This window comes from Neopelma chrysocephalum, unplaced genomic scaffold (assembly GCF_003984885.1).
Source record: "Neopelma chrysocephalum unplaced genomic scaffold, ASM398488v2 Primary Assembly neopelma1_42b, whole genome shotgun sequence".
In the NCBI taxonomy this organism is placed as follows: Eukaryota; Metazoa; Chordata; class Aves; order Passeriformes; family Pipridae; genus Neopelma; species Neopelma chrysocephalum.
In genome coordinates, this window is record NW_020897701.1 from 181838 (window position 1) to 200872 (window position 19035).

The 19035-nt window shown below is 36.8% G+C and overlaps 1 protein-coding gene across 1 annotated transcript in view; it reads left to right on the forward strand.

Annotated features, from left to right (window-relative positions):
- The window catches only part of PDGFC (platelet derived growth factor C), a 122681-nt gene that overhangs the window by 64832 nt on the left and 38814 nt on the right, over positions 1-19035 (forward strand). The window contains exon 2 of the mRNA XM_027676862.1: positions 4153-4348. Within this exon, the coding sequence (XP_027532663.1) occupies positions 4153-4348 (196 nt within the window). The remainder of the gene's footprint in view (positions 1-4152; positions 4349-19035) is intronic.

Here is a 19035-nt window from a genome sequence, read left to right on the forward strand (position 1 = left end):
ATTGACTGTTGCGATCAGATAATAGCTAAGAAGTGCCTGGAGGCAATTGAACCAGAGACAGGATAGAAAGAGGTACCCCTGTATGCCTTGAGTTACTACTTTTGAAAGTAGACTTACTGCTTTCAGAAAGCCTGGTGAAAAAGGAAGAAATGGCATGTTATGTTACATTTCAGAGAATTTCTTGCATGAAATCAAGTTTCTGTACATATGGGGATGTTGTAAAAATTATATGGGAATGCTGTCAGGAAATCTTTTCAATTACTTTAGTTAAAAAACCCTACTTCCTCTGAAGTTCTTTGGTAATGAGTAACTAGTTACTGTCAAAGCAGAGGACTCAAACTGCAACGTTACTGTATATCTGAAAAAATCTCTAATCTTAATTGGTAAATGTTTGGAGACTTATGTTTGAATTTGGCTTTATTTTTTTTTTAAGCAGTGATAGACACATGTGAGCTAATGCTGTTTCTGAAGGCCTAAAAGGTGTTTTTTATAATTTAGGGCTATAGTATGAAATTAACCAAATAATATACTAACAGTGTGTGATTAGCAGTACTCTCATCCTGTTGTGAAATTACTGTAGTTTTAGCAAAAGGATTTAAAAAAAATAATTTTACTGGTACTACGTGACCTTTCAGGTAAATCAGTGCCGAGGCCGTTACTCCACTCATGGTGCTCCTCTTTTCTTCTGCAGCTCCTCTTCTGTTCCAGAACTGTATGCATTTGTCTGTTTTACCCATGACCCTTGCTAAAATGTAGAGATTACAATGTACTAAGAAGTAGTTATTTGCTATATTTAAAAAGTGTCAGCACTGATCTTAGTGAAATGTGTTGTGCCCATAGGGGAAGAGGCCTACTTTGAAGTAGGCAGGAATGAGCTTGTCTAGTCGGTGGGTTGAATTTCAGTTTACAGTGGCATTTGCTGATCTGTTTGGTGATACTGTGGTTTTTCTTCTGCATTACCACGTCGGTGGAAGGGTTAGGCACTGCCGTGCTTTCAGAATGCTTGGAATCATGTTATTTTCAGGGTCAGACTTTTCGCATTGATAGATGTATAAATCTGGTGATAGCATCTTTTAGCACATCAAAGATGCTGCGGTGACTCATTCTTCAACTTCAGGCTATGCTAAGCATGTGCTGTCCTTTCCTAGTAACCGTGTCATATCCCTGGGTCAACTCAGGGGTTTTTTCCTTCTGATTTGGATTGTTTCCAGGACTTTCTCCTGAGTGATCTCAGTTGCTCATCATCTGATTAAGCTTTTTACTGAAGATGCAAATACATTGGTTTGGTCCTTGTCTTGTCCCCATTTCCCTTGTGTGGTATTGTTGCATCCTGGCTGAGGTGGTGCCTTGCCTACCTCAGTCCTTGCCTAAAGTGATGTTTCAGAGTTATTCAATGGTGTTTGTGCAGTAATCTTTTTTTAATTTTTTTTTTTGCAGTTGTGGGGCAGGGTGAGGGTGCGGAGGACAGTTGTTAATAGAAGGGCAGACAGTTCACAGCAGCTATGCATATAGCTTTGGAGTTATACAGCTGACCACTGTAAATCTGAGTGAGCTTGTTACTCTCTTTTAAGTGTAAATTGGACTGATTTATACCTAAAATAAAGCCAAGAATTGCAAAGTCATTCCACAAAGAACAGATAATATAGTCTCATCTTAGCTGTGTTCAGGTACCTGTGCTTTTCACACAGTATACTAAAAAGAAATTTTCAGAACATCCATGAACTCTGTAGAATGAGGAAAGCTTTTTAAAGTACACTGGAACAATTTATGTAGAATGGATAAAAAGGAATATTGAAGCTTAGAGAAATAACAAGCTTCATTCTTCAGTGACAGCAATTGCTTGCCTTTGTAGTCATACAAAATAATTCTTTTGTAAGAGAAGAACTTCCACTGTGTGAGAGCAAATATTTGAAATGGAGCAAGTGGTGTGTGTGTGTGTGAATTTGATATGTTCATGTAACACTGTTGTGTGCTAAAGTAAGTAGCTATTTTTCCATTACAAATGGAGAAGCTTGAAGGTACTGGAGGTGCCAATAATTTTTTTTTAACTAAATTGACACATCTTTTCATTCTCTTGCCCCTTTTTATCAACTTCTCATTTGATATGCCTGGACTATTTACAGTCCTCACTTGCAGCGCTGTTATCAGTGTCCTGATGATGCAAAAGAAAACACTTTTTAATATGTTGTGAAATATATCCTGCTTTGTAATCATGTTTGTGCTTTTAAAGACAAAACAGACCACTGATTACAGTCTCATCAGATACTGTGCTTTGACACCATCTTTGAAATGGTGGTCCTTTGAATACTTTGGAAATAGCACACTGGTGTACTAACCTCTGGGAAAGTAATTTTTATTATTGTTGGCTCCTGTGTTTCACATGCAGCTCAGCTGACAGACTGTACATTACAGAAAAATGCTAGTGACTCAGCTAACAAAAACCCAGTGAAGTATCTAAATTAGGAATTCTGGGTTTATGCCTTTTTTTCTTGTTATTGCACGCTATCCTCTCTTACTGCAGTCAGTCCTCTGCAAGGGTGTGTGGACACTGGCAAGACCACACTCCATCAGTTTTATGTAAGCATCCATTCTACTGAAAATTTACCGGTTTCATACCACAAGTGGAAGGCACAAATCCAAAGGAATAGAAGGGAAAAGTCTGTCAGACTTTAAATTATATTTGAGTATAGATTACTTTAAAATAGCAATGCAGTTTCTGCGGCCTTCTTTTCTTGCACGACACTCATTTAGCTGTCAACCTTTACATGTAGCTATAATAAGGTACAATTGCAGTGTGTATTTTCATAGTAGACTGAAGTATGTATGTCTTTTATAGCTTCAAATGAATATTACCATAATGCTGGTTATTAAAAAAAAAAATCAGAAAAATGATAAAGTATCTAAATGAAAAAGACGGTGAATAGCTGAAAACAAAGTAATATTAACTCTGCAATAGAAACCTACAACCTTATTTTGTTACAAAAGTTATAAATAGATAACTCTGACAATTCCTATAATTTACTGACTGAAATATCAACCTCATTGTATACAGGTTTTTAGAAAAAGCCAAAGATAACAAAGTCATGTACTGTAGCATAAAGAGGTGGTTTTCATTCGACATACTTATAGAAATAAATTTTGTAGTTTAGAGATTTCATCACTGTATGTCACAAGGTTAAACTGTATCCAGATTAGATCAGTACCTTTTCTTTTTGCAACTAAATCCCCAATATGAGCTGATTGCAGCAGGTGAATATGAATTCTTGTGAATATTGGACACTTGAGAATGAGGTTTCTTGGGTTAATGTGAAGAGAGTTGTTGTGGCTCTGAAAGGCATGGCTGCTGCTCACCAAATGAGTCCTTTCCCTCTCCTTCGTTATGAATTGATAACCTGAATAGGTCTTTTCAGTAGTTTCAGTGTTACTGTGGCTTTAAAAATCAAACATAGTTGCCTTATTTCTTTTTAATTAATTTCTTGACATATTGTAAAATGTTAATTTAATTTTGCATATATTTAGTCTAACAATGCTGTGAACAATTTTGAGGAATGCCCTTGATGGTGGCTCATCTGTAAATGCCCGATTTTTTACATTGGTGATTTTCCCATGTTTCCCAAACATGTCCCAGTTTCTTTCCTGTATGTGAGGACAACTTTGCTCTGATACAGCCCTCGGTCATCAAAATTTTTATCAGTTGACCTAGTAAATGTAGGACAGTCTCCATTAACAAGAGACAAATTTGTATTGTATCTTTTGTGGTAGATGTGAGCAGACCTCTGCCTCTACCCTTCTGTGATTTCTGTGCAATCTCCAGTAATAAAGAACTGAAACCATCAGCAGGCTGCATGATGTAGCCCTTGGGCTGGTGGACGTGAGGAGTCCACTTGTGCAGTCACATTTATTTCCACTTGAACTTCTGTTCTGCATTCTGAACAGCAGTTGAGACTTGGGTTTGAATAACTTTTTGCCATGAAAGTAATACTTATGATTTTCGTGTGGTTTGTACTATATGGACTTTCCAAACACAAATTCTCGCAAGATGAAGAAAAGCAAACAAAAAAAAAGTGTCTTTATCTGTGCATTCTATACGAACACTTTGGGAAAAGGAGAAAGAATGAGTATTAATGCATCTGTTTTGTGTCTTTACTATAGGTGTGCAGGATCCTCACCATGAGAAGATAATTACTGTGACTACTAATGGAAGTATTCACAGCCCCAAGTTTCCACACACATATCCACGCAATACTGTACTAGTGTGGAGATTAGTAGCACTAGATGAAAATGTATGGATACAGCTTACTTTTGATGAAAGATTTGGGCTTGAGGACCCAGAAGATGACATTTGCAAGTAAGTTACTTTCCCTTTAACTTAGGACAATATGAAAAAAGGGTGTTGGGGAATGAAAAAAACCCTTGAGTTTTGCAAAACTGTGACATGTCTATATATTTATAAAATGCATCTTTTAAAGTATTAGTTTATGATTTTTTTTTTGCAGTGCTTGAGAAGGTTTTCATGCCTGAAAGCTCCAGGATGCCTCCATTTTTACTTCTGCATTCAGTATCTAGGCCATAGATATATTATGATACAAAAATGTGACATATGTAATCTCTCTCTCAAGCAAAAGTTTTGATATCTGGGAAAAAATTCTTGACGGAATGTTAGAATGATTAATGTCTAATATTTACAGAGAAGATTTTGGGTAAGCAAGTTACCTGAAGCGGAATTCAGGTTATGACAAAACATAATACATCCCTGTTCGTGACCCCCCCACACACTACTCCGTAATATTTTAATGGCCTTAAATGGTCACGTTCTCTGTTTCCTATGAAAAACAGCACTTACAGTACTGAGCTAGTTGACATTCTTCAATGGTATTGTTTTTTCCCCAACGTCAGTAAGTATCTGCCAGCTCAATCACTGGCCCAGGTGTCTGTAGTACCTGTGGAATCTCTGTTTCCTTCCATGATTCTCAGATGAATCTCATTTGTAATACTCGTAGTTTGGAAGAGAAAGAACTGTGACATAACGAGCATCAGGATAGATGTCCTTCTGAACCAAGCCATCTGGTTGATAATGTTTTGGATATCTGTGAGGCAGTAGGGGCTGACTGTATACTTCCTGTGGGTGGGAGAAAGGGGAGAGGTCTTAAACTCTTGTATCCTGTACCTGTTGGTCATCGCAGCAACACATTGTAAAAAAATTTGATGTGTCAATAATGGTACATTGTCTGAACTCTTCAGTAAATTAAGCAACGGATAAAATATGTCATCTGAATGGCATATTCTCCTTTGATGTGTTCCTGGAGAGATACTTCACACAAGATTTTTCTTTAAAAGTAATTTGGTTTTGTTTGTTTTGTTCTTCTGTTTCGAGTTTTATTTTTGTGTACCTCATATACACATGTGATTTGATTCTTGCTTTCAGTTTTTCTAATTAACTGATATTCCACTGTTTTTATATCTAGTATCAACTTTTGGTAATAAATTTGAATTTTTAGAGGTTACTTTTCTACTTATTCTTAATTTGGGAGCAGAAGTTTGTAACAGATGGATAAATATCTTTCTTTCATAATTCTGAAGGGAGTAATTATCATGGAATGTCAAATAGAATTAAAATACTAAGTACTATAAACATAACTCAGATAAGTGCACTCCCTTTGCACAATAATTCTTTTCTTTAAGTGAAAACTTAGCTTGCTTTTTCTTTTCTTTGCATATGGCAGAGTGAAGTGGCAAGTGAAAGAAAATCCAGGTAGGGTGACTCATTCGTCCACTTGCAAAAAGAAAAGTAAGATAAGTCAAAGTATTTTATAATATTATAACTAGAATAGTATTGTAATTGGAGTACTTTTAAGTAATCAATGTGCTGAATACAAAAGTACTGACAAATTAAGAAACAGTAATAAGTCACTCATAATCTTCACTTGGTTGTAATCTTATCATGCTAGTATCTGTGCAGGGCTGCCAGGAAGTTGTATGAATGCAGTTCCTGGTACGTGCGCTTCTGAGGAAATTGGATTGGAAGAACATGACCCCCTGAAAAAGACAGTTGTATTGTTGATTTCAATGAAAAGAAAAAAAAACGTAGCTAGGATTCCTCTCAACTTTAAATTTAGTAACAAGCTCAGTAAAGGAAGATATGAAGGGAGTATAAAAACTGACAAATTGAGGAAAAAAAACTAAAACACAGATTAAATAGGTAAAATAATTCTACCCAGGTCAATTAAGTTACCAGTTATCAGAGTATTATCTCTTTATGGCTTATGTCTTGCATCTCTTACCTCTTAGAGTTCCTAATAAAATTATTTAATCCTTTTTCCAGTATTTTCTGTAGAAAAATTAAGGGGTTTTTATTGACTGGATCCCATACTATTTATTACATCACTGTGTTTCTGCCATCTTGAAACAAACAAATTGATATTGTTGCTGTAGAGTACTCAACAAAGGCAAGTTCATATGACAAAACACAGAATGAAAATATCAGATGAAATTAAATCTATTATAACTCTATACCTTTAGTTCTGACCTATGACCGAAAGTAAGTAAAAACTGCAGCCTGGTAGCATTCCATTAGACTTTCTATGAAACAGTGTACAGTGTGTATCAGGATCTATTTCTCTCCCTTCTATAGTGTATGAGACAACCTCATGAGTTACCTGCAGTGGTAACTGTCACAGTTTTCAGTTCCTCTGCCTGTTTGTTAAGCTTCTTATGCTAGAGCTTTTTCCATCATCATTGTTGGCTGTAGTGCCCTGCAGTGTAGCTCACAGGACCAATGAGAGAATAGGCTGAAGTATATAAGCTTAAGATAATTAGCAGTTTTTAAATCTCTTAGTAGTTCAAATATTGCTCATACATTTGAGAAAGATAAAACATGAAGATATCCAGCTGCATAAGGGTTTTTTGTTTAACATAGTTCTGTAACAGACATAGAATGGTAGTGGTGAATAAAATATGTCATAGATATATCTTGAAACTCTGGCAAGTTTTTCCCTGTATCTGGCTGACTTCCACACTTGGATTTCTCCAAAGTCAGTTGTGGTAGCGTTCTTGGTGTTGAACAAATCATGTTTGCCCCTGTGAAATTAACATATTACAACAGACCAGAAAAGGAGACCTGATACGTAGCTGGAGGGAGAGGCAGCCATGACTTGAGACACCACGTGTTAGAGAGAGGGGCCAGTGAGCCCCGCTAGGGGCCAAGGCTCCCAGCCAGGCTGTGGGGGCCCGGCACAGTGTTAAAACTGGAACGGGTGCTGTGGCCAAAGACTGGGGGGGAGTTTCTCCACTGTGAGTGGACGGCAGAAAGACACCGGAGCAGCAGTGGAGGGAGCACGGAATGGCCGGAGCTAAGACTGGCTTCTGGCCAGAGGACTATACAGAGAAATTCCACAGAGCAAGAGAAGATAACCGGCAAGCAGCAACATGGCACATAGCCAGGCTGAGAGACGCAGAGATGTCCGACGAAGAGAGAGAGGGCCAGCAACAGAGCAAAGAAAACTCAGCGGAGACTGTTTTGGGGTAAGACCGAATTACTCCCCAAAACCCTTTAGACCCGCCTTTGGAAGGAGGGTGGGCTTCCATTTGAAGGGAGTTCCGAAGTGCAGCAGCAGCTAGAGAGAGAGAGAGAAGCTGAGGACTCGGAGATGTCCTGTGAGCTGGACCAGGACGGTCAGACCAAGGAATGCGGGGAAAGTGGCCTCCCCCCGCCACGTTTGCAGCAGAGACGGAGCAAAGAAGCTCTGTTAGAATGCTTGGGGCAAAAACTGAACTGAGAGCCCCTAATCGTTCTGACTCGGGGGAACTTGACCCCCAAGTGAGGGACTTTCACGGGATGCCTTGCACCCTGTGATATGACCATGGTAAGGCGACTTTTGTCACTGCTTTGCAGCTCACGGGAGAGACCTTTGGTTGGAGTCGAAGGGCTGAGAGGAGTGAGAAATAAAAAACCCTGTGTTGTAATGAAGAGAGAGAGAGAGATTTTCGAGCTATGACAAAACGAAACTGCTGCTTGGAAGAGAAGAGATTGTGCTGCCCTGAAAGTGATCTTCTTCTTTCCTTCTGGGCTTTTTATTGGAGGAAAAGGAGGGATTTGATCTATGTAAATATGTTGCTTTACCATAGGAGAAATAGTTAAGATTGTTGTATATACATGTATTATAGTATTTATTGTGTAAGTAATAAATTTTGATATAATTCCCCCATGCTGAGTTGTGCCTGTCTGAAAACTTCTCTTACATTGAGACAAATTGTGGGGGGCTTGGAAATTGGATTTTTGGGGAGTTCAAACCATGACATCAGTTTTGACATTTCAAGCTATTCATAGAAGTCTTTTCATCTAGAACAAATATCACATTTTACAGATATATTGAGAGCCTAGTCTCCACTTCAAATATTTTCCTGAATGTGAATCAGAAGTGGCCCTGCATGGCTTTTTTTCACTCTGTTATTACTTACAATTCAACTTACAATATTTACTAATGCTGAACATTTGCATTACAACAAATTTTATGTCTAAGACCAGCCATCCTGACCCAGACTCACCTGAAACAACATTAATGTGCATGTTGTGCTAATTCTCATCAGTCTTAAGCATGATTGCTGTATTCTGTATGTTTTAGAAACAAAGTTTAAATTACAGGTTTTTTGAATAAAATTCTGATATTTTGCCTGTATTTCACCAGGTGATTTTCATCCTGGTTTTAAAGTTATGATGTGCTTGAAATTTTTACAGATCATCTCTACATTCCTTAAAAGACAGCTGATGATTTTTTTAACAACTGTTCTACTTCATCTGCACTTGATCCTTTCTCTGGACAAAATGTTAAAAATCCCACTGTGTCCTTTCCAAAGTGAACACAAACTCCAGTTTTCATTAAAACTAGGTCCATGCATATATCTAGAAGAGATTTAGGTTATTTGGTTGATAATATGGGTATATAAATCCTGTGCAATATTGCAGTAATTTCAGTCTCATACACTTCATTTGATTTCAGTCGTGACTTGCAAAAGAAAAGGTTATGAGCAAAAAAATCCCCCAGCAAACCGAACAAACCAAAAGGACGGATGCCACTCCTGCGTGTTTTGTGCAGTACTGTTCACATGATAGAAATTGCAGTGAATTTCTAGCTAACAGAGGCATCGTGGATTTAGATTGTGTACGCTTACCCATTCTGATGAAATAGCAATGCAATTTTTCTTCTGCTGTTATGATAGCTGATACGAAAGGTCATTATTTTCATGATGCTAGCCCCTCAATGCTGTTTTAATCATAAAGCCATTAGACTTCTGTGCCAGACAGCGCCTGTGATCAGGGAGGTGCCATGACTCTTCTTGACCAGGAGCTGATTTTTACTCAACTGTTTCTTACTGTTCAAATTTGTTGCTTTCTGTATCTAAGAACATGAAGTGATAACAGCTTTCTGATGAACTCCTCTGTGACAGGAAGACACAGATTTAGTTTTCTTCCAGGAAGAACATGGATGCCACAGCTGCCCTTAAAAGGAGGTCTGATGTTGTGAGTAGGTTGTACATTGGAGCATTACAATGCAAGGCTACAATAGGAAAGGAAAAGAAAAAAATCTTGCTTACATAGTAGCATGTTTCAAACTTGCTCTCTCCCTGTGCACAGAGTGGCTCTAGTTGTTCATGTTAGTAGTGGTTCTTTCTAATCATCAGATGATTACAGTCTGACTTTTATTGCATATTATAAAACAGAAATGTGTCACAAATCCAAAGTACAATTACTGTAGATAAGATGATAAGGATAAAATACATGAGTAAAAGAATGTGGAACTAACTAATAGTTGGATAATAAATACCATTTTACCATCATCTTCATATTAGGATAGCTACACTAATTTCCAACTCTCTTTAGTCCTCTAATAATTTAAATTATTAACAGCTGAAGTCTGTATTGTGCATGGTTTTTTTGTTTGGGTTTTTTTTGGGGGAGGGGAGCTTTTAGCAGCAGCAGATGTGAATCTGTTCATTTAGCTGTATAAGTGAAGCATTAGTCTATAATGTTTTGAAAGAATTTCAAAAGCTTGTCTACTTGATATGTGTAATATGTAGAACTTTTGCCTTCAGAAAATTAGTTAAACTGAAGGCAACTGTCAGTGCTAATTTAGGGTAAAATCTATGCACTTTTTTTATCTCTTCATGGCAAATTCAATACTTAACTTTTAATACTGGGAATGTTCTTCCTCTGAGGGTTCCTAGTATGATGCTTTACTATTCAGAGCTACGTGTATAAAATTCACTGCCTCCCTTTTCCCTAGTGTTTCTGTAAGCTACTTGCTTTCACTTCAGATCTGTTGGGACCGAGCTGTTGCCTTCCATTCACAGAATATCAAGGTTCTGTAGTAGAAACTGTAATCCAGACTGCTTTAGCAGTCATATGCATTCCTAATGAATTTATTGTTAGGAAATTGTGCATAAGAGTTAAAAAATTAAAAAGATCTGGCTAAGTCTAACAAGGCTGAAACAAGTGTATTAAAGAGGAAACATAAAGACACTATCTTTAGTCTGTGACTGCGAAGAAAGAAAATATTTTCTTGGCAGTCCTTTTTTTTTGTTTACATAAATTATGCAGTGATTAGTTATGGTAAACACAATAAAAAGACTAAAATTTCTGTGACATAATTTTCTAAAGAAACCTTTCTGTGTCATATAAGACACAATGATTAACTTGCACCCCATGGAACTGCCTTTCTTGTAATTACTACAAATCTGAATGTTTAGGATGTGGAGTAAAATATGGATGCATGACTGTGACTCTCCAATGCTTCAGTAAAAAGGAGGATAGACATTTTGTTTCTTTTTGGCTACTTGTTATGGAAGCACCTTACCACATCAACAGAGCACATGCATGAAAAGATAATGTCAGCATAATTTTCTTCTAGACGGAAGAAATTCCGCCCCACACCCTGATCCCCAGTGAAGAAAAAAAATTTTTTTTTTTTTTTTTGCCTTGAGTGCATTATAGAGTCAATGTTGATATATACGTGAAGAACATAATAACATCAAACATAGATTCACGAAAGAAATTTAACTGTCCACATAAAGTAGGTATTAATTCTGGGGTTTTTGAGGACAAGAAGTTCCTTATCAAGGTCTAGTTCTCAAGAAAATTGTTTTCTGGACACAACTGATGGGCTGTCTTTAGTGTCGGACAGTGTTAAATGCTTCTCATGGACTGTGATTACTGAGGGTGAAGTTATCTCTTGGATAAGTACGAAGTTCAAGTTGGCTCTGAATAACTGGAGAAAGACCTTTAAATGAACTCTGTATTTAAAGTGGAATTGGTGCAGACAATGTTCATGGTGACTCATGTTGCTAAGTAGCTGGGCTGCTGGGATTTTAACTGCTTCCCCACACACTTCTGAAGATGAAGGGATTGCTGCTGCCACCTTTATTTGAGAATTCAGAAAACAGTAAGTTTCCAAAAATTCTAAGGCTTCAAATTGGGAAAAAAATCCCCAAAACATTTAGAACTAAAACCCACAGAATCTTGACAGCAGAGGTTAGTGTTGTAGTAAGACTAATCCTTAAAACTCTTTTCTTACAGCTGTTGCCTTAGAATTTCAGTTGTTCAATTTTAGACACCTGGATTTTTTGATGAGATGCTACACATATGGGCCAACTAGGCTCTGTTTAGGTAACTCTACATATCAGTGGTACTAAAATGTCTCATAATTGGCTGTAACTTCTTCAGCTAAAATGAAATCATATCTAAAGTTAAAATTTATTATGGCTCCGTTCTGTGAGTCAGATCCATTTGAAGAGGAATGATTCATTAATATATGGGATTATAAAAGGCCTATAAATGCTCGTTCCTTAATACACAATATTTACTTTTTCCCAACACAAATTACTTGCTAATCATTTTTATTCAAAGTCTGAAAGGGGGACATATAATTTAAATAGTTGGAACAAGTTCTAGCATTCAAGTGCCTTAGTTTAATTCAAATACTGATAGGAAAGAATTAACATGATAAAGCTGATTTAATCAAAAGTCCTTTGTATCAGTGGCACGAAGGTGGCATTTTAGGAGTGGTATGTAGAAAATGCCATAAAACTTGTGTTAAGGCAGCTGGTAATTTCTTCTGATGTTTGTGGAGTGCTTTTTTTTTTGTTTTGATTTTTAATTGCTCAATCCATTTGCAAAACAACTGAAAAGTGGTACCAGTACAAAAAAGGTCCAAATACTGAATGGATTTAAATAGAGGATGAGAGTGGGGGTTGAGGATCAAAGTTTTTAAGAAGTTAGATTCATTTAGGACCAGAGTCCTTCAATTATCGAAAAAATGTTCTTTTGTATATAAAGAGAAAAGTTTAATACTACAAAGGTTATTTTTTTCATGGGAGTTGAAATATAACAGTATTATTTCAATTTAATGAATGCAAAAGAATCCAATAGACTTATCCTTCCTGCTTTCTTAATGTTTTGAAGAAAAAACAAGTGGGGTTTTTTGCATCAAAAGAAATATCTCGATCGGTTTCTTTTCTATTCTGACTTCATTGAACAAAATTATGGGTTTTTTTGTTTGGTTTGTTTTTATTTTTTTCTCTTAAAGAAAGCTCTTTCTTTTGGATATTACATGATTCCTGAAAAAAATTACTCTTTGATTGCCAAGTAATTCAAATACTAACTTATCTTTTAGCTGGTCCGATCCTGTTGGTTTAGCTGCTGTCCACTGTTCACACTGTGGCACAGGTGTGTACTTTATCCAGTATACACATTCTTTTGGATTCTCTATTGCTTATTAAAAGTTGCTTAATACCATTCTCATGATAAGAGTTTTGTAAATGTGGCAAAGCAGATATCACAGGCAATAAAAGAAGATAAAAACAAATCAGAAAACTGAAGAGTAGTAAGGTTATAACTGCAACACACATTTCTTAAGCTTCAGAAAGAGTAAACTGTGCTGCAGAAAGGGCTTATAGCTGCAAAATTGTATTCTCTAAGGAAATCAGAATGCAACATAAGAAAGGGAAAGTGAGGGAGATGCTTTTCTGAGCGGAATGGGAGGACAGCATAGCATAGATGGTGTGATCAGGAGGACATACTGCACAAATTTAGAGATTGCATTCTTGTCCACCCACTTTTCCCTCCTTTATAATAAATCCAGCATTCATTTTTGTTATACACTGTTGCTAGAGGACACTATAATAGATATTATTTTGCAAGTAATTTGAAACCTATTTTCACAGCCCAGATGAGTGTTTGGAGAGGGATTGCTCATGAGTGGGCAGTTGACATAATCCCTTACTCCTTTTTCACACCAGAGACTACAGTCATTGACTCAAAAAACATTTTAGGCTCCTTAAAATTACTTCCTGGTCCTTTCAATCTCAAGCAAGCTGTTTGAACAAAGTAAACTGTGTCCCCAGTATCAAAATATTTTTGTAAATGGTCCTAATCCTAATTTATTGCTTCTAAAATTGTTTCATGTTACTGTAGTTGGCTGTGTTTCTAATGGTGGAGACTGCAGTTATTTTCTTTGAATGTGAGTGTGGAGCTGCTGGGTATTGCTTCTGTCTAGGGTGCTATGGGAACAGTTATTGATGGAGTTCCCCTGGTCCCACGCCACCACTTATTAAAATATAGAAGTAAATGTCTACTTTGAGGGGACAGAAAAACATACTGTGAGCCATCACCACCTGAGCTTAGGGACATAGACAGATCCAAAAGCCATCTGTAGTTTCTGGTGTGGCTCACTTAAATCCTGATGTCAAAAGAAATGCAAGCTGCAGAGGTGGGCCCAGCAACATAATCTAAAGTTACCTCATGTAGTGTCTATGTATACCAGTTTAAACATAGCACACACTCCCTTCCTGATGTTTTCTGATTACTGAACTCTAAGTACAGTTAAGATTACAGAATCACCGTCAGGTATATAAGCAGGATTAAACAAGAATAGCGGGCATTCCAGCTATCCTGTTCCTAGACGGATAGCGTGTTTCTTCACCTGTTATGCATATTTGCTTTTTTATCTTCCTCCACTTGTCTTCTTCCTTTCCTCTCCCTCTCACTAGATGCCACTTGAAGTGTATCATCAACATTTTAACAAAGTATGTTACTCACATGCCATTGTAGTTAGACTGCATTACCAACAAAGTTTGCAGTCAGACAAGTCAGTAACAGTCCTGTCTTGCACTCCATGCTGCTCCATTAGGATAAAGTAGAAGTGAAATGTAATGCAATTTACATTAATCTGTTCTCAGATGATCATCAGGGTATTTGAGAAGATGCATGTACATGAGAAACTGATAAAAGAAAGACTCATTATTATAAAAAAGTTTAAATGGTCATGTTGGAGTGTCCTAGGGGTTTTATAAGTTAAAATAAGTAGGTCATCTCCTTTTCTGACAATAGCATGTGAAAAGGGAGACCAATAAGCTAACACCAATTATTAAGATGTATCTCTTCAGACTAGCCTTTGATTCATATGCTGTGTCTGGATTAAAAATAGGTTTGCATAATTTCATGACCATCAATTTATAACTAGTTAAACTGAAGTGAGAAGAAACTTCTTACACTCCTTAGGTGAAAACTGATCTCCTGCTAGGATTAGGAATGCGTTTTTTTTCTGCCTCATGCAGTGTTATAAAACTGCTCGGTTACATTATAGGGATTTTTCACTTTCTGTTTGAGTAGCAATTATTAGCCTTTCCTGAAGCAGAATATTGGACTTCATGACAACTGGTCTGTCCTGGCTTTGTAAGTCCTGTGTGCTGCCAAGAGACCACATGTTATTGTATTGCTGAGCTGAAAAAATAAAGGTGTTTTCGTTTAAATAAACATAGATAGAGTCCCAGCCTCCACTGAAGTAGGATGGAGGGAGGGAAAGGGAAGAGGGGAAACTTGACCAGATGTGTAATGGTGATAGCACTCTCTAACCTCAGAGAGTGCTTGAGGGGAAGGGCTGCTGCCTGCAATGGCCTGGGTGAATCTTCTCATTGTTGAAAATGCTCCTTATGCCCCTTATGATCGATCCCCTCACAAGAAAAAAGAAATATGCTTTTGAATATTATTAGAAAATTGCTTAGCCAGTAGTTTTCACATCATTGACTGGAGACATTGCTACATTCCAGGATTTATATCCTGGAATATCCTGGATTGTGCATGTAGAAGAAATTACAATTATATAAATAAATAAATATTTCAAATCCTCCTTGAAAAACAATGGTAAAAAATGTGATTATGAATTCACAGGAGCTGGAACAGATGCATTGACCACTGTGAACAGTGTGAGGAGAGGAAAATATTTTACACTGGGTTAGAAAGAATGCTTTACAGCCTTGGCTGTTAATGTGAACTCTAAGGTCCATTAGTGTTTTTGATTTTCTACAAAATGTTTATCTGTACAGAAGGAACGTGTGGTTTATTATGATTGCTGTAATTCTCAAGGTAAAATATACCAGACTTTACAGAGGAGTGCTGGCAAAAAGTTGGTAAGGCATTTAGTTCTCCAAAATTTGGAGTGAGTAGTCCTGTACAGTGTAGGATACTTACTGAACTGATTCAACTGTCTGAGAACAGCTGCATCTTTATGAAGACAAAAGTGCTTTGGAAAGTATAGTGTCTAGTGCAGCAGGACCCTGAACTCTGCTGGTCATTTCCACATGGTGGTGTATTGTAAGTACATAATAATAATAAATTATACAAGTAATACTTTGCAGGGCAGATGACAACAACAAAGAATAGGAGTGCTACTGTGCAGAGCAGTAAGAATGTTCTTATATATTCCTATACCATTTCTGTTACATGTGTTATTATTTAAATTCATAACTTGTGCAGAATAATAAAGAAATCTGTGGTCCACACATGCAATCAGTAGCACAAAGTAGAGAAATTGGAGGTGAAACAGTACAAGAAAATGTTTCATGTAGATGTTACCCATTTTTTGGTCCTTGAAAAATAGCCTTTTCAAGTAACTTCTAATTTTGAGGAAAATCTTTTTTATTCGCTGTATTTTATACGGCTACAAGAGAATCTGTAAAAAGGATAGTAATAAGGTAAGTGTAGCATAGTAATTGTGAGTGATGGAAACTCTTGGAGCCTTCATCTCCACAGAAATTCATCCTTCGTATTTTAAGATGAAGGCCAAGGTAATGAATGGACTGGGGCATCATTTGTAGGCTGATTCATATGTGTTAGTACATTTTCCCAAGCTTTCCAATTTTCCCAAATTCATCTTTGACATATAATAATAGTAATGATGGTAAGAAATTTCATCCACTTCTTTGATTTGTGTATCTCTTCTTCTTATAACATGTCATTTTTGGACCAAACTTAATTCTTACTTAAAAAGAGCTAAACACATTCTCACTGGCATTGGGGAATACTGTTGTTCTGTGATACAAAGAACATAAGTTCTTTGTGGCTTCTAAGAAATTTGACAATTGGCCTTTTCAAAGGAGGAGTTTGGGAAACCATCTTCTTTCCTTCTTACCTCCGCTTCTGATCTGCAGGATTATAGTGTCTCTTTCTGTAAGATTCTTGTTCAAGTGCTTGAAATGATGTATCAGTACAAGTTACACCAGTATAAACTGGTTCATAACAGAGGCTATCTAGGACTGAATTATGTGATTCTGTGTTCCTGAAAATACTTTTTAAAGTGCTTAATACGTATCAGGAGTTTAATACATGCTTAAGTAATTGCAGCCTTGCTGTCTGAATATAGAATTGTTTTGTTTTAAAACCTGAGTTACATTTACCAATGTATCTAATTTACAATTTCTCATTCTTGCGGAAAAGTTAATGTTCCTTCCTCCCCACAAGGCAGATGTTACTTTCAGAACTATGGGATATGCATATGCTTAAGGTGGAGATACTTAAGTGTTTGCCAGTGCACCTGGATACCAGGCACGATGATTTCTTTCCTAGAGGTGTTTGTGTGCCAATTTCGTAGTCATCAGGGAAAGGCTATGTTTTGAGCAATATGCAGTTTGTCAATGGGCACTGAAATAAACTTCTGACACAAATGAGAATTTTGGAGAGAGGTGCGAAGAGACAAATTTCTTTGGGTTTCTTATTTTTACATGCAGTGCTTTGGCTCTAGTTCACCAAGGGACAAAAGCTGCTTTGCAAAATGTATATGTCTCAACTTCACATGATACCTCCACTTTTTAACAGATCCACAGAAAATGGAAATATGTTTTTTGGTAGACTGGAGAGTGGTAATGCAGTGGATGCTTTCTCCAAATCAAACAATGAGTGCACCCTTTTCATGAAAACTGTTCAAATGTTTGAAGAGTAGAGTTTGTGGGTTTGCAGTTTTGCAAAGTGTATATCTATGATCAAAGTGCCTTACAGTGAATCAGGGGGAAGAGGATTGAAATCTGAGGATTAAACTTTTTTTTTCCTCATGTATCCTAAATAACAAGGTAGAAATACAGAGAGAGTTGTGCAGTTGTGTTAGAAGCCTCAGGCTGTTAATAATCACTAAGAGGAAAGATTAAGTAGAGAGAACCATGGCAACCATCTAACATTTGTGAATGAATCTGTGTTTCCATAAAGGAGTTCCTCATGTACAGTACTGTATATTCTAAAATAGATGTATTCAAAGTAGGTTGGCGCAGAAACTACAATCCATATTTGGTGAATGGCAGTTAGAAATAGTCTCTGTTTATACCCTGAGTATCTTTATTTCATGGAAAATGTAGACATGGCAGTATACTTGGGGCTTTTATGCTCATTTGCTCTATTGGCTGGAAGTGATGTCTACTGCTGGAAGTGATGTTTGTGCATAATTAAAGATCATTTTCTGAGTACAAAAAACTGACCTCATCAGTTATTTATTTGGATTATATCTGGATTTGCTGTTTCTTTCCAGTGACTGTTACGGCATAGCGTGTGTAATATGAGCAAACACAAGAAACTGTTATGGAAATTTATTTCATGTCGTGTCAAATCACTGCTGTGCTGCTCCATCATCTTTTCTGTTTTACTTTAAAACATCAATCATGACAGAAAAGGTATAATGTAACTCTTTTCTCAATCTTTGGATGATCTGTAATGCTATCCAAAGGAGTTTCATGTTATAGAGGAAGGTAATGCCAAATCTTTCTAAAGAGGATGAATCCTATGAGTAAATTGCCCATTTTGTGAGCCTTGGGCACTGGAGTCAAATGACTCTTGGTAACTTTGTTCAAAAATTCGTATTAGAAAGACAAAATCCAGAGGGAACATTTTAAATATTTAAAATTTTATATTGGCTAGTTTTTGAAAAAATGTTTTCTTCCAATATCCTGACTTTACTGTCACTCAGAGTAGCCGCAGATAAATAATTCTGATAATGTTGAGCAGAATCATTTTTGTTGAACTTTTGCTGGTGATGCCCCTGGGCCTCCATTTTAGTCAAGGTGCCATCTCCCTTCTGTACGTGGAGGAAATTTACTTTCTGTATCATCTGAGGTTTTTTCTCTGCTGCCTAGCTGGCAAGTGGACTTGTTAATAGGTAACTGTTACAGGTGTACACTGCTAGTGGTTTGCAATTTCGAGAACCTTGTATCTATTGAACTGAAAAGAGAACTGAACTGAATGGGCCAATCTTTCCCCCTCCAAGGTTCATGTGTATATTTCTGTCTGCCAACAAATACAAAACATTATTATGTAAATTAATGCATTTGAAAGGCAATGGAATAAATGGAACAACTATTCTGAAGCTTGCAAACTTGGGCGATAGGTGGGCTGTACTGCCTGACCTGGTCAAAATATTAATGTGAAGGACCATTCTCTTCTCTTAAGGTGAAGACTATATAAAGTGTTGCCAGTGCCCTTACAGTTTTGTCTATATAAACACACGGTTAAGTCAAATGATGGAAACAAAAAATTTTGGTCCATAGGAAATATAAATATTTCAGTAGCAGAAATTATTTCAAATAGAGGTGGAAGAGGGAGAGTAAAGTTTCCTTTAGAATGATGGCGTTAAAATTCTGATTAGAAAAATATTAAAATTATATTTTCATGATGACAGTTTTTAGTTTTCAAAATTGAAGCTATCCAAACATAAACCATCTCAGTGC